General features: G+C 44.6%; 1 protein-coding gene across 2 annotated transcripts in view; it reads right to left on the reverse strand.

The window, feature by feature from the left end:
• Positions 1–966: 966 nt before the first annotated feature.
• Positions 967–15,108, reverse strand: part of TTN (titin) — a 277,411-nt gene continuing 263,269 nt past the window's right edge. The window contains exons 328-338 of one of the 2 annotated variants that reach the window (XM_084892040.1): positions 14,682–14,987; positions 14,265–14,564; positions 13,055–13,630; positions 12,615–12,920; positions 11,503–12,096; positions 5,356–11,375; positions 5,082–5,238; positions 3,516–4,207; positions 3,263–3,416; positions 2,438–2,740; positions 967–2,295 (exon numbers count right to left, since the gene is read on the reverse strand). In XM_084892040.1, coding sequence (XP_084748166.1) covers positions 2,000–2,295; positions 2,438–2,740; positions 3,263–3,416; positions 3,516–4,207; positions 5,082–5,238; positions 5,356–11,375; positions 11,503–12,096; positions 12,615–12,920; positions 13,055–13,630; positions 14,265–14,564; positions 14,682–14,987 — 9,704 coding nt within the window. In that variant the 3' untranslated portion in view covers positions 967–1,999. The remainder of the gene's footprint in view (positions 2,296–2,437; positions 2,741–3,262; positions 3,417–3,515; positions 4,208–5,081; positions 5,239–5,355; positions 11,376–11,502; positions 12,097–12,614; positions 12,921–13,054; positions 13,631–14,264; positions 14,565–14,681; positions 14,988–15,108) is intronic. The other variant, XM_084892042.1, reaches the window with a different exon arrangement.

Genomic DNA, 15,108 nt, shown 5'->3' on the forward strand with positions numbered 1-15,108 from the left:
AACCGCACAATGATTGAAATTTCTTTGGAGAGCCAAATTTTTTAAACTTAAACTTCTTCTAATGCCACTTCTTCAAAACAGACTCGCCCAGGCAGTGGTATTTTGTGGAAGAGCCACACTCAAGAGGCCAAAGAGCTGCGGTTTGCTGTCCACTGCCCTAGGATATGTGTACCTGACCTGGCTTCTGGAGTACTGTTTAGTGCCCCAGCCTGCAGAGATTGCTCTGGCCAAGGGTCCCGGTCAGCTGGGCGGTTATTCCCCCACCCCCGCCCTCACCCCACCCCTGACCCCAGCACACAGCCTGTAGCCACCAGCTGGCAGATAAGGGGGTCCAAGGAGGCTACTTCCCATCCCCCGTTCCAAAACAGAACTAGCTCTGGTATCATTTAGGCTCCCTGCGGGGTTGGGCTGCTGCTGCTGAGGTTTCCCTTTCTCCTCCGCCCTGCCCCCCTCACTCCCCTGTTTGTGGTAGCAGCGCCTCAAACATTCCTTATACAAGAGCCCTTGCTCTGGGCTCTGCTTTTAGGGACCCCGACTTAAGACAATACTTGCTGAGTAAATGAATGAAGACCCAAGATCTTATTTTGGAGAATTAAAATTGACAGTATGTTTGCTTCAGGTGTCTAGCACAAAATATTGTAGCTATTGAATGTCTTTGATAGATTTAATTGAGTCAGCTCCCATAAAAATAATGGTCTTGGTAAGTGTAGAAGATTTCATCCGTTAGTTTTAGGGGAGTTTTATCTTTTGAGGATAAAATTATCCCATGAAAATGATATCTATGCTTTAAAAATTGTTGAATATATTCAGCACGATGACTTAAATATTTGCTTTCACGAACTTATGAACGTGGCGCTACTTTGACCTCGAGTTGCTTTATTTGATGAAGGCACATACCCTCCCCCCCCCCCCCCCCCCCCCCCCCCCGCCAACCTCAGAATTTCATAGAAAACAACCAAGCACACGTTTTTGAGGTGCAGATAGCTTGCTTTTATTTTGTTCTTACTATCTCCAGGAGGCCCAACAATTATAACTAACAATCGAATTTATACTTGCATGAAAAGAACTACATCCGATCGACATTTGGGGCAATTAGTAATGTTGTTTTTAGTTTAACGACAGCTTTAATTTGTTTTTGTTCTTGTTGTTAGCTCTTTGCTGTGGCTCATTTGCTTAGGTGCCCCGGTTTCTCAGGGTAATTTAAATTTAGAGCTACCACACGAAGGCATTGGCTGCACCCCGGGACCTCCAGGAGGTGGCACTGCTCCGGCATAGGAATACCTGAATAGCTTGGTTAAATGAGGGGATGGCCAGGCGATGTTACTTTCCCAAGCGACCCAGGCACTCTCTATGGTCAGAGGCAGCGCAAAAATGGGCGAACAAAGTGCTGGCCGTTGCACTTTGCTCTGGTAATATTTAGGTCATGGTAATTCTGAGTGTGACATCATCAGAGAAAATGTAAGACGTTCAAGTGTTGCTTACAGGAGGGTACATGCAAACATCACCAATGCCTTACATTTCTGATTCAAGTAGGTATTTTGGTGCACATGCCAGGGGATGTGCACAGCATTATCTTCCAGGTGGATAAGACATCTTCAGTGGGGAATTGCTCAACCCACTGAGGCATACTTAGACATCAACGTTATGTTGAGGCACAAAGATTAAGTGTCGAGCAGGGTATTCGTTCCCCAGGAAACTTTCTCCTGCCAACAGTTAGTTTCAGGAGTTACATTGTAAAAGGTCATAAAATAATGGTACAAAACTTTATAACCGTTAATCCGGCTATATACAGTATGTACATGTCAATAGAAAATGCGTAATATTCTTAGGTCAACAATTAGAAAAGGTTGAAATGCATATTTTGAACTTGGACTCATTTAGGTTGATACAAAACTACTTTTTTCCCCCTTAATATTTACAGATCAGAAAGATTAGTCCATGTGCATCGTTAAGGTTAACCTTTAGAGAAAGGTTAAGGAGGATGAGAGCACTGGCCCTCTTACATGGATCGAATATTTATATTCACAGTAGCAGAGTCACATCCGAATTCATTCCCTAAGCTCAGGGTATAAAGTCCGCCGTCTTGTTTCTGTACATCCATGATGATCAGCGTGGTCAGGTCCTCTGTGTTTTCAATGTGGAACCTCCCCTGGTCTTCGTTTTGGATTTCTCGTCCGCCACACGACCACGTTATCTCTGGGGTGGGCTCACCCGTAAACGCGCAGGCTACTGTGAGCACTTTGCCCTCATCAATGCTGATGTCAGAGGGAAGAGCTTCAATCTTAGGTGGGATTCCTTTATGGAACAACAACAAAAACAGTTTAGAATCACAGAAAAAAAAAAAACCCCTCCATTTGCTCTCTACTGAATTGTATGAACTACAGACTACACAGTGCTACTAGGCATGTCAAACTCTACCAGTAATTTCATTGCTCACCTCTTACGCCTGCTGTAAGCATCTTACTACTGGAGCTCGCCAGTTGTGTCATACTAGATTGTCCCATAAAACTGCTGGAACTCATTCCTACAAAGGACTCTTGCATGGAGGACATGCTTTGGGCAGACATGCTTGCAAATTTCATTTCAGTCATGCTGCTAGCACTGCTGCTGCTGAAACTGCTGAAGGAGGCCTCCTGCTTAGACGCAGACATTTGGACTGACTGAGACGAGAAGCTTCCTTGCATGCTCATGTCATCGCTTGTCTTCAATACTACCTCTCGGGGAGGTTCTTCAACTAGAGCTGTGGACCATAGCAGATACGGTGAACATCAATGACATCTGGTTAAGTCGTGACATCTGACATTGACTTACAGAAATGGCAAACTTAAACACTGTACAGAGAAACAGAACTATGGAAGCTTAAGCAGATACATACATACATACATACATACATACATTTGTCAAGAGCTAGCCCAGTGTCTCCAAGGAATGAATCCTTATGTTTCTATCATCGCATTACATGCAGGTACTAGAATCACTAGGAGGAAAATGATGAGTCATATAGAAAATAATTTATATGTTGCGCATTCTGAAAAGAAATGTAACAGGGCAGCCAGTAGCTTTGCCTTGGAAGCTTCTGTGGAGCTGTAAAGAAACTGAGGAGAAGAATGAATCCACACAGGAGGCCTGTGCCTCTTACCTATGGAATTTAATGAGGCTCCTGAGTCTGCTGTGATCAGAAAACAAAGGCAAAAAAAGAAAAAAAGAAAAAACACACATAAAGGCCTTACACAAATAAAGAAAATGGCAAAGATATACTTACGAAGGACCGTTAAGGAAGCAGTAGCTGAACACTGGCCACGGAAATTTTTGGCCTTAATGGTGTACTTCCCACTGTCACTTACTGACGCATTTCGGATTTCAAGAGAATATACATTTCTAGAGCGACTGATGCTGATATTTGAAGAAACAGAAATCTAAAAAGAAGAAGAAGGAAAAGGTGTTTCTTCGACCTCTTCAGGAGTATATGTAGTGTTTAAAATTCTCTTCCATAACAAATTCATAATTGAACTTACCGGCAGGTTGTTTTTAAACCATTCGATTTCAGGAGAGGGCTCACCACTGATTTCACAAGAAAAGAGAACACTTTGTCCTTCGTTAACGTTTTGAGATCTGGGCTGCGAGAGGAAGGCCGGAGCGTCTGAGAGTTCTTCGCTCAGGCTCAAGTCGTACTGACACTTGACGATTCCCTGACTGGTTTTGCCAATGCAGGTGAGGACTCCCTGGTGTTTGCGACTGGCCTGCTTGATGGTTAGGGTCTGATCGCTGCCCGAGACCCCGTACCTGTACTCCTCGGAGTTAGTGAGCTCTACTCCATTCAGCACCCATTTCACGTCAGTGGCACCAGCAATGTTGGCTTTTAAAGTCACTTTCTGACCATCAGTTATGCTCATCTGACTAGAGAAGGCTTTAATTTCAGCGTGAGAGCTGATTTCTTCCATTGCCTGGGAGGCTTTAGTGACTTCCTCGTGAACAATGGATTTTTCCATGGAGGCTGCTTCTGACTTCTTGACTTTTTCAGAAATTGTAACCTTCGACGCTTCCTCCACGAGGGCTAACTTTTCTTGAGATTTCACCTCCGACTTCTTGATTTCTTCAGAAATTAAGGCTTTCTGGGAAGTCTCCTCTTGGACAACTGCCTTCTGGGATGTAGTTTCAGAAGTCTTTTGTGTAGATACTTTCTGTGTCTCAGTGTCTTTTACTAAGGCTGAAAAAGAAACCTCTGTAAGGCAGACTTCATTGGAAAGAGGCCCCACTCTGAACTCCTGTACATTCTGCAAGTGAACGATTACCAAGGAAACAGGTGCTGGCTTCTGTGTGCAGTGCAGGTGCCCATCGTGGCAAACTGCAATGCTTGACTTTTGAAATGAGTGTAATGATTCTTTAAACTAAACTGAAGGTGATTTTTATGACTTAAGGAGAAAAAAGTCTTGCAAAGAATAGCCAAAGAATTTGGGAGATGTGTGTGTCTTGATTAATGAAAAATGAATTATGTTTTAGATGACTGAGATGACGGCAAACTAATTTTAATGAGGAAAACTGATGTAGCTCTTTCTTTAACTTAGCAAAAGTGAAGGCTTAGGGAAGAATTACCGTTTTGTAAATTTGGTGGCCCTACGGAACTTTATATAATACCCCACACAGTTAGGTACTTTTATAAATTAATATTTGTATTGATTTTGAGAGAGAGAGGAAGGCAGATGTAAGAGAAAAAACATTAATGTGAGAGCAAAACATCCATCAGCTGCCTCTTGCATGTTCCCTATCAGGGACTGAGCCCTCAACCCAGGCATGTGTCTCAACTGGGAATCAAACCAGCAACATTTTGGTGCATGGCACCACCAGCACCCAAACTGTGCCACACTGGCCAGGGCTCAATCCATACTTTTTTTGTGAATATAAAAGTATATGCTAATTTCAAATATGTATATTTCTACATTTGTGTACAAATGGCATTCTGGAATTGGAAAACAGTTTTAATACTTTCTCATGGATGGGATTGTGTGTATAAGGAAGGGTTTAGAAATGTTACTTTAATATTGTTTTCTGAAAAATGTTGGTAAGAACAAAAGCCAACCTACCTTTTATGGTTAATTTGCAGCTCGAGGACACAGATCCAGCTGAGTTCGTTACTGTACAAGTGTAAAGCCCGCTGTCAGAAGTGTCAGTCTTAAGAATTTCTAAGAGGAATCCTCCTTTGTCTTCAGAGAGTTTATATTTACCTCCCTGTGTAATAGCCTGTAGAATGTAAGTTTTAAAAAGTGATTTAATTTTCAACTTTATTTGGGAGATGGGGATGAGGGAAAAGGTTAGTTATTTAGAAGATAAAATTAAGGACATTTAAGAACTGGTTACCTTTCCATCCTTTGTCCAGATGACAGTTGGTTGAGGTTCTCCGGTAACTTTAATGGAAAATTTAGCGATGCTGTCTGAAGAAACAGTTGTATCCTGCAGCCCAGTAACAATTACTGGCTTTGAGGATATTGGCTCAGGTGCTTTTGTTTCAGTTTTCTTGGTTTCTATTGGCTCAGCAGTTTTCTGAGCTGATACCTTGGCTTCTGACTCAGCAGTTTTCTGAGCTGATACCTTGGCTTCTGACTCAGCAGTTTTCTGAGCTGATACCTTGGCTTCTGTTGACTCAGCAGTTTTCTGTGCTGATACCTTGGTTTCTGTTGACTCAGCAGTTTTCTGTGCTGATACCTTGGTTTCTGTTGACTCAGCAGTTTTCTGAGCTGATACCTTGGCTTCTGTTGACTCAGCAGTTTTCTGTGCTGATACCTTGGTTTCTGTTGACTCAGCAGTTTTCTGTGCTGATACCTTGGTTTCTGTTGACTCAGCAGTTTTCTGTGCTGATACCTTGGTTTCTGTTGACTCAGCAGTTTTCTGAGCTGATACTTTGGTTTCTGTTGCCTCAGCAGTTTTCTGCACTGTTGACTCAGCAGATTTCTGAGCTGATTTCTTAGTTTCTGATATGCTCGACACCTGCTCATTGATGCTCTTAAAGGTTTGTCCCGTGAATTGTAAGTTAGTTTTGGAAGTTCCACCTTCCCCAGAAATCTCACAAACATATTCTCCACAATCAGATTCCGTGAGGTTATGGATTTTGAGCTCGTAGGTACCATCTGCTGAATAATGAAACTGGAAATGCCCATTTTCCTTCAGTTTCTTGCCATCTTTATACCAGGTGACCTCTTTTGCACATAGTACACTACTTTCAACAGCACAGGTCAGCTTTGCGAAGTCTTTCACAGCTTCTGCCTTCAGGGACTGAGATATTTTGGGCGGGGCAGAGACTGGTAGCTGCGCAACTTTCTCTGTGGGTTTTTTCTCTGTGGGTGATGTGGCTTTGGGGGGAGAAGTTACCAGTTCTGGGGATTTCACCCGTTTTGGAGACTTCACTCCTTCTGGGGATTTCACCTGAGGCTCTGGGGATTTGACTTTCGGTGGCGAAGTCACCGCCTTTTCGGTAACTCTGGCCTTCTGAATCGTCAGAGTAAACTGTGCTTCTTGCCTCCCTTCACTGTTTTCTACCACCACGCTGTAGCTGCCCTCATCAGAGGCCTGGACTGAAGAGATCTCAAAGGTGGACTTGTATTTCGTGGTGGTCACGTGGTGGCGGGTGGAAGTGCTGACCACCTGTCCTCCCCGCATCCAGGTCACAGTCGGTACCGGCTCACCATCTGTGTCGCAAGAAAACCTGGCAGACTCTCCCTCAGAGACGGTGATGGACCTTGGCTTGGTTAGGATCCTCGCTTCCAGAGTGGACTTGATCTTCCTGTGTGTGGATTTTTCTTCCAGCGACTTTTCTTCCACCGCAGCCCTTTTCATTTCGGCAGACGCGTGGTGTTCGTAGGATGAGAGACTCTCCCTGGTCTCTGTCATCTGTGACTTCATCTCCCTGACCGAGGAAGAGGCTTCCATCTCAGATGTCTTCTTGAAAGAGGAAACCGCATACGCCTCTGTTTTTGTCAGGTCAGGGAAGAGGGACCGGGGCACGTCCTCGTCTCTGCGCCGGGAAGCGTAGGTGGTATAATCCCCTCCCGTGACATCCAAGGTCGCGTAGTCTGAAGCCTCGCCTTTGTAGTTAGTGCACACGGCGCGGTAGGTCCCGCTGTCATCAATATGACAGTCTAGAATTTCCAGGGTCAGGACCCCGCTCGTGTTGGTGAAATGAATCTTACTGCTCTCTTGGAGTTCCACACCATTATGGTACCATTTAACCTCGGCCGTTGGCTTGGACTGAACGTTTAGGATAAACCGGGTGTTCTGGCCACAGGGTACCCTGTGGGAGCGCATTCTCAGTGTGATCCGGGGGGCGTGGTCCAGCGTAAAAGGCTGCTGACTCAGAACCTCGTACTTCCTTTCTGATGTCTTCTGAGTCTTCAGAGCCGCCTTCATGGACTCATACCTGGAAAAGATATCAAACCTCGCCGACCTCTCAAATCTTGAGAGCGATCTCTCACTGGAGACGGGGCTGGGGGAGCGTGGGCGAGTTCTCTCTGGAGTGGGGGACCTCCTCTCTGTGTCATCTTCGTATTCCTCAGCCGGCTGTGGATGCGATCGGATCAGTTCGGACACCGGCCTCATTAACTCGATGTAAGTCGGAGACAGGGAGCGCCGTCGTCTCAGAAGTCTGGACACCGACGAGGATGCCTCTCTGTGCGCGCGTCTTGTGATTTCGTATTCTTCCTCAATTTCTGTGATCTCGGTCACTCTTCTCTGTTGCTTTGATTTCTTCTTAGACTTCTGTTCCTTTGACATGTGGTCAAGCTCGCTTTTGTATTCTGAGAGGCGCTGGGTGGTTGTCACCGGACGGAGCAGCTCTTCGTCCTCCTTCTCGGCCATGATGCGCTGCCGCTGCTTGGGCTGCCGGTAGGAGGCCTGGGCGTGCCGCTCCCGCAGCTCTGCGTAGCTCGTGCTGGTGTCGGCCTTGGTGGGGATGTGATAGGTTGAGTATCTGAAGTCCTTTCTTGTTTCTTCCACCTTCACGTGAGCCTGGGGGGAAGAGTAACGCAGGCTAGAGAGCTCAAAACGCGGAGGGCTCCGGCTCGGGGGCGAAGCTGAGAAACCCAACTCAAGCTCCTCTTCGAGTCGCAGCCTCTCTTCCTCCGTCCTTTTCATCGCCAGGTAGTCGTCAATGGGAAGGAGCAATTCTTCATCGGAGATGTCCCCCAGGGAACGTCTCCTGGGCCTGTAATAGAAGGCGTAGTCGGGAGAAGGTGTGCGGTGGCGGCGGGCTGGCCTCACCGTTTCAAGGTCATCTTGGCTCAGTTTGGGAATGCGCCACCGGGGCTTGTACTGGTCGGTAAAGCGTGGCAGAGGCGTCACGTAGAACTGCTCCCATCTCGAAAGGCGGATGCGCTTTTGTCTCTTCTGGACAATTCGGTCAATCTTCCCAGGCATTTCATACTGGTCACGGATCTTTTTGTACCATTTCATGTCAGACATAGGCACGAACTGTTTAATGTGCTGGTCTTCTTCTGTGACGGCCCGCTTGTGCTTGCGTGGCTCTGGTACCTCATAGGGCATGCGGAGTTTTCTCTCCTCCTTCTTTTCTTCTGTCTCAAGTCGGAACTCCCCCTTGACGGTCTTGGTGCTCACAGCTGGTTTGTAGAGGATAGCAGCTTCTCTCAGAGCCTCTTGGGCTACCTGTGTCAGTGGCACACTTTCCGTTCCAGAGAGAATCTCGGCCATTCTTATTGTCTTGTCAATTTGCTTCTGTACGTGTCTTTCACGCTCCTCTTTGCTCTTGAATTCTTGTTTGACGTATCGCAAGCGCTCCACTTGTAAGTGAGCCTGGCAGCTGGTGGACCCAGCTGTGTTTGTGGCTGTGACCCTGTAATAACCAGTGTCTTCAGGCAAAGTATCCCGGATGTGCAAAGCATAATAGTCCAAGCCTTCGTGGATGATTTCAATGGTAGACCCAAGGGACAGTGGCTGACCGTCTTTCTCCCACTTTAATGTTGGCGGGGGGATGCCAGAGACTCTGATCTCAAAGCTGACACTCTGGCCTTCTTGGCATTCTGCATTTGCCAGGAGCCTTTTGAACATGGGCCTTAAGGTTGTATCTGCTGGAGGCGGGTGTGGGATTACAGTCAGTTTTGCTTTACAGCTGTCCTCGCCGTATTTGTTTCTTGCCACAATAGTATATTCAGCATCATCATCTGTTGTCACACTGTTGATTGTTAATTGGTAAAGACCCTTGTCAGACTCGAATGTGTATTTCTTATCATCATCACCTGGTTTGATTTTCTGACCTGATTTGTACCATGTGACACGAGGCTCTGGGTGGACAGTGATAGTCACTCCAAATCGGACATTTTCACCCACATAAGCTGTCTTGTTAAAGAGCGGCAGGGTAAACTCCGGTGGCCTTTCCAGGAGTCTCATGGTGTCTGTTCTGCGCTTCATTTTCTTCATGGTTCTACGGAAGTAATAGTCGTACACTTCTCTCACACCCTTAACAAACAGCTCTGCATAAGAACTGTCTTCCCCATAGTCATTGACTACTTTGCATCTGTAGGTACCGTCGTCGAACTTGGTAATGTCTTTGAGGTACATGGTTGCCACTCCATCTTCATAGGTGATTTCGTATTTCTCACTGTTCTCCAGCTGTCTGACACCAAAGTACCAGGTCACTTGGGTAGACTGGTCATAATTTTCAATTTTGCAGACATACTTGACATAGCCTCCTTCCTCGCCAACAGCATGCATTATCTGCCCAGAAATCGGGCCAATTTCAATGGATGCCACTTTAACTTTGGCAACACTCACTCCCTTCTGAGATCGAATCGCACCACCACAGGAGATCCGGGCTGCTGACACAACCATGTTGAGGTCTTTCTTGATCAGAGTGTGGTAGTACCGCCGGTGTTTTAATGTTCTGATAACTTTAGTACTGACTCTTTCCGTCTTCTGCTTGAGCCACGGGTGCTGGAGCGCTTCAGATGCTGTCATGCGAGATTTTCTCTCTTTCACTAACAGCCGGTCAACAAAATCCATGGCTTCAAGGCTGATCTCTTTGAATGCCTCCTCGTCAAAAGTATATTCCGCATTCCGGATGTTCTCAATCATCTGCTGGTTAGTTTCAGCCAGGAATGGATTGATACCACTCAACAGCACATATACCAGCGTTCCAAGCGACCACATGTCTGTGGCGGTGCTGACCACATCATGCTGGTGGACCTCAGGTGCATAGTACTCAGGGGCAGTGAACAGAAGCCTGAAGTTGTCTCCTGGCTTCAGCTGGCGGGCTTGACCAAATTCTATGATTTTAATGACGGAGCTTCGTCTTGTTTGGTAAATGATATTTTCTGGCCTAATGTCAAAGTGTCCAATACTCTGACTATGTAAGAACTCAAGAGCTTCGCAGACCTGGCGGACATAACTTACAATTTCTCTTTCAGTAAGTTCAAAAGCACTGGTGTTGATGCGTTCAAATATGTCAAGTCCTGATATGAACTCAAAGATCATAACTAATTCTTCCATGCTTTCAAATGACTCATGGAGGTATAAGAGGTTTCTGTGCCTAGCAATATTTAGGATGGAAATTTCCTTCTTTACCAAAACTTGATCAGTCCCTTTGACTTTCACAAATTTGGCCATGTATGTCTTTTTGGAGGCTGTTTCAACACAACGGTGGACGATTCCAAACTGACCACGCCCAAGATCTTCAGCAATCATGTATTTCTCATAGAGTTCCTTGGTTGAAGAGTGAGATGCTTTAGTCATGGAAACTTCCATGGTTTCATCTACCTCTTCATCATAGTTCATAGCTCTGGTCTTATCTTCTTTGGTTACAGTTGGTTCTGAAGGCTCAGAAGGCTTGCTCAGGCCAAATTTATTTTCAGCTATTACACGGAACTGGTAACTTGTTTTTCCAAATAAGTTGATCACAGTATAACGTGTTTCTCGGGCCTGTCCTACACGGAGCCATCTTTCTGCAGTCGTTGCACATTTTTCAATAATGTAGTTGGTGATTTTGCTGCCACCGTCAGTAGCTGGCTCAGTCCAGGTTAAGTTGACAGAATCCCGTGCCACGTCACTAACTTTGACTCCTCTGGGTGGGTCGGGAACATCAGCCACATCCAGTTCAACTGTCTTCTGATCAATTCCAAACCTGTTTTTAGCACAGACCACATAGAAACCGGCATCTTTCATCTCCACTCCATTGGGGAAAACAAGTGATGTGAAAGATCTTGTGACAATAACTTGGTAGTGGCCGTTATTGTCGATGAGATCTTGTCCTTTCTGCCAGGTGATCACAGGATCTGGTTTGCCACTGAAAGGGATCTTGATGCTGATCACCTCACCTCGGAGAGCATGAACAGCTCCCATGCCCTCAAGAGTTTTAGGCAAGTGGATCTTAGCTGGGACTGTATCGGAAAAAAAGAGGAAAAAGAACATGATTTAGAAATACCTAACACTATGTAAGTGCACCAACTCCCCTCCAATTAATAGTGTCATCTAGCACCAAACTTATGTTTACTAATTTGCTTTTACCTTCCACTTCCAAGGAGGCAGTGCCAGACACGGATCCCCCTTGGTTGGTAGCTCTGACTTGGTAAACTGTTGCATCGTCATCCGTGACACTTGCAATAACGAGCTGATGGTAGCCACCCTTAAACTCTTGAATCCTGTACTTCAATCCATCTGCAATGATTTCTTTGCCTTGTCTGTACCATTTCACAATAGGTTTTGGGTGGCCAGTCACTTTGCAGACCAAAGTAGCATTGCTCTGATATCTGACGTTTAGGTTTCTTAGTTCATCTTTAAAGTGTGGTGCCTGAATTGGGACATCAGATTTGGGAGTGACAGGTTCTGATATTTCACTCCATTCGCTTTCCCCTCCTAAGTTTTCACACTTCACACGGAATTCATATTCAAGACCTTCAATAAGGTTTTGCACTGAGAAGACAGTTTCTCGGATTTCTTCTGTTGTCACTGCAATCCATTTATTCTGCTTCTTCTCACGCTTCTCAAGGTAGTAATTTCTGATTTTGGCACCACCATCACTGGCAGGTGGCTTCCAAGCCACAACGCAAGACTCTTTCGTGACAGCAGAAATAGTTGGCTTGCCAGGAGCACTTGGTTTTTCTATTTAAAACAAACAAACAAGAAGGCTTTGAGTCAAGAGGTGAAACAAGCAGCTTTATTAAAAGCTGACTAAATAAATAAAATGTTATAAATTCAAAGTTCTATTACGAATAGCTATTACAGAAAAATGAAGGGGTTAGTTTGTGCTAAGAAACTAACAAAACACAAAGTCCCTTTTTAAAGAAGGGATAGGGTATATACATGGGTGGGCAAAAGTACGTTTATAGTTGTGAGTGTGTGGAACAGAGTTTATTCTTATATTATAATTTACTAACTAATATGCTATTTTCCATATAAACAACTGTAAACCTACTTTTGCCAAGCCCGTATTTGTCCTTATAGATATGCAAAAGTTCGATTTAAGTGAGATAAAAGGTTCTTGCCCTTTACCTGATTGTTTGTTATTTCCTTCCAAAATTTATTTCTGTTTCAAAGACTTTTATGTGAAGATATATATTTTTTTAAAAAGAATTTTGCCATGTGAAGATTGTAATGGTTGTACAAGAGGTTGTACTCACCAAATGGACTCTTTATGATCACAACTGAGGGGACCTCTAGAGGGTTACTGATGCCAAAAGTGTTCTGAGCCGAAACCCGGAAGTAGTAGCCAGCATTTTCTGTGAGGTTCACAATCCTACAGGTTGTCACTGAGATGGCTGAAGACACCAATTGCCATTCAGCCCCTTCCTTGGCCTCACATTTCTCCACCACATAATTGGTGATCCAGGAGCCTCCGTCATCTTCTGGTGGCTTCCAGCTGATCACTACCGAGTTCTTTAATAGAGCTTCAATCACAATGGGTCCTGTGGGTTTGTCTGGTTTATCTGTTGGTGGAAAATACAATAGTAGTGGTTTTTGTAGTGTGTCTCCCAAGAGCTTTTTTTTCTTTAAAAATAAACACACACACACACACACACACACACACACACACAAAACACTGAGAATGAAAATAAAATACCTTGTATTTCCACATCAAGGGTGGCATCCACTGTTCCCAAAACATTGCTGAGCTGAACTTTGTATTTCCCAGCATGCGTCTTCCGCTGGACATTCTTCATGACGAGATGAGTGTAGTGCTCAGTGTTTTCAATAGCAGTGTTTTCTGAGTTTTGCAAAAGTTTCTGGCCATGGAACCAAGTGATGGCAGGTACTGGGCGACCAATGTACATAACATGAAGTCGAAGTGTTGAACCCACAGCACCATAGTATTTCTCTTTCAGTGGGTAACCGGGATGGAACTGTGGTGTTGCTTGCAGGAGAAGCTTACTACTGGTTTCTATCTCTCCAACCTCATTGGTAGCTATGCAGGTATAAATGCCTTCGTCTTCTTGTTCATCTGTCATTACTGTCAGAGTATGTGTGCGTCCATCTGAAGACATTTTGTACTTCCGGCTTTGTATGAGCTCCTTACCAAATCGGTACCATTTAATGTCAGGAAGAGGCCTTCCAATGATCTGGCATGAGAGTTGAGCAGCTTCACCCAATTTGGTGGTAACATCCTCCATTTCTTTGCGTACTCCTGGGGCCTCGCCAGCTGAAGGATATGAAAGATAATATTAATGCATATTGTTACTACTAGTTCTATAATCCCATGTCCTTGTATATCAGGAATTTAAAGTTTTGTTATTGGCCAACACTTTAATAGACACCATGATTTACATGAGTCTAATTCTTAAAAACTCTTTGCAGTGATTTTCCTGAGGTCATATGGAAAATAAGGATTCAGTGAGGACATTATACAGAGTGATTTTTCTTTTTATAATTGGGAGGCATTAACGATGTATAGAGTTTTGGGGAAATAGGAATTCTCTCTATAAATCTGTGGTATCTTTGCTTTTAGGTTCAGTGAAGTTGGGTATATTTGTTGACCCTTCAAGTATTGTTAGGAACTATAAAAAAAACACAACCCATTGCATTCAAGGGAGATCCTGTTCCAGGATTGTGTTCAGTTCACTGCACCTAACATCTATTGGGGTTATGTGCTTGGAACGGCTTCCCATAGAACCTATCCACTACTCCCTGTGTGTGCATATGCCAAAGTGAGTGATTCTTTCCATACATTTGCTCACCAGGAAAGCTTTCTGGAGATCTACTTAGTTTACAGGAATAATTAGCCTTACACGTTACTTAGTTTGTAAATCATAGGCAGAGAACTAGAAGCTACTTACATGTTAGTTTTGTCTTTACAGACATAGCAGTTCTTCGAGGTCTGCTAAGCCCAGCCTCATTCTCAGCAAAAACCCTAAATTCATATTCAGTAGCTTCCAGCAAAGCCCCTATTGTGAATTGCCTGTCCTTGATGCGTTCCTTATTGCTCTTCTTCCAGGCACTGTCTCCAGATTGTCTGTATTCAACCCAGTATCCAAGGATGTCTTTGCCACCATCACATTCAGGTTTCTCCCACTGTAGAGTGACACTATCTTTGGAGATTGAAAGAATCTCAAGTTCTCCAGGTTGGCTTGGCTTATCTGAAATAGTTTAAAACAATTAAAAGAGAGTCAACTATACTGCTGAACTAACAGAAAAAACCCCCAAAGATGGCTTGCCCCTTTGATGTTAACCCCTTCACAAAAACCTCTCCTTACCAAATGGATCTTTGCAAATAATTGGTTCAGAAGCAGGGCTGGTCTCACTTAGGCCAACATCATTCTGTGCTATGACTCGGAACTGATATTCAGCATCAGGAACGAGCCCTGTGACGGTGTACATTGTGGTCGTTATCTGAGTCTTATTGTGCCTGACCCACTTGTCAGTTGAGGTTTCCTTGCGTTCAATATAATAGCCTGTAACTCGAGAACCACCATCGTCTTTGGGCCGGGACCAGGACAGACTGACAGAACTCTTGGTCACATCGAGTACTTCTGGAGGATTGCTTGGAGGCTCTGGAGGATCTAAGGATATAAGTAGAAAACACACACGTGTTATAGTGCCAAGTCTTGTGAGCTGATGGCTTCATTTCCAAACAAGAGTACCGAAAGAATTTTTCAAGGTTGTGGTTTAGAGGAGCACTTA

The sequence above is a fragment of the Pipistrellus hanaki genome (genome assembly GCF_964339955.1).
Source record: "Pipistrellus hanaki genome assembly, chromosome: 8".
NCBI lineage: Eukaryota > Metazoa > Chordata > Mammalia > Chiroptera > Vespertilionidae > Pipistrellus > Pipistrellus hanaki.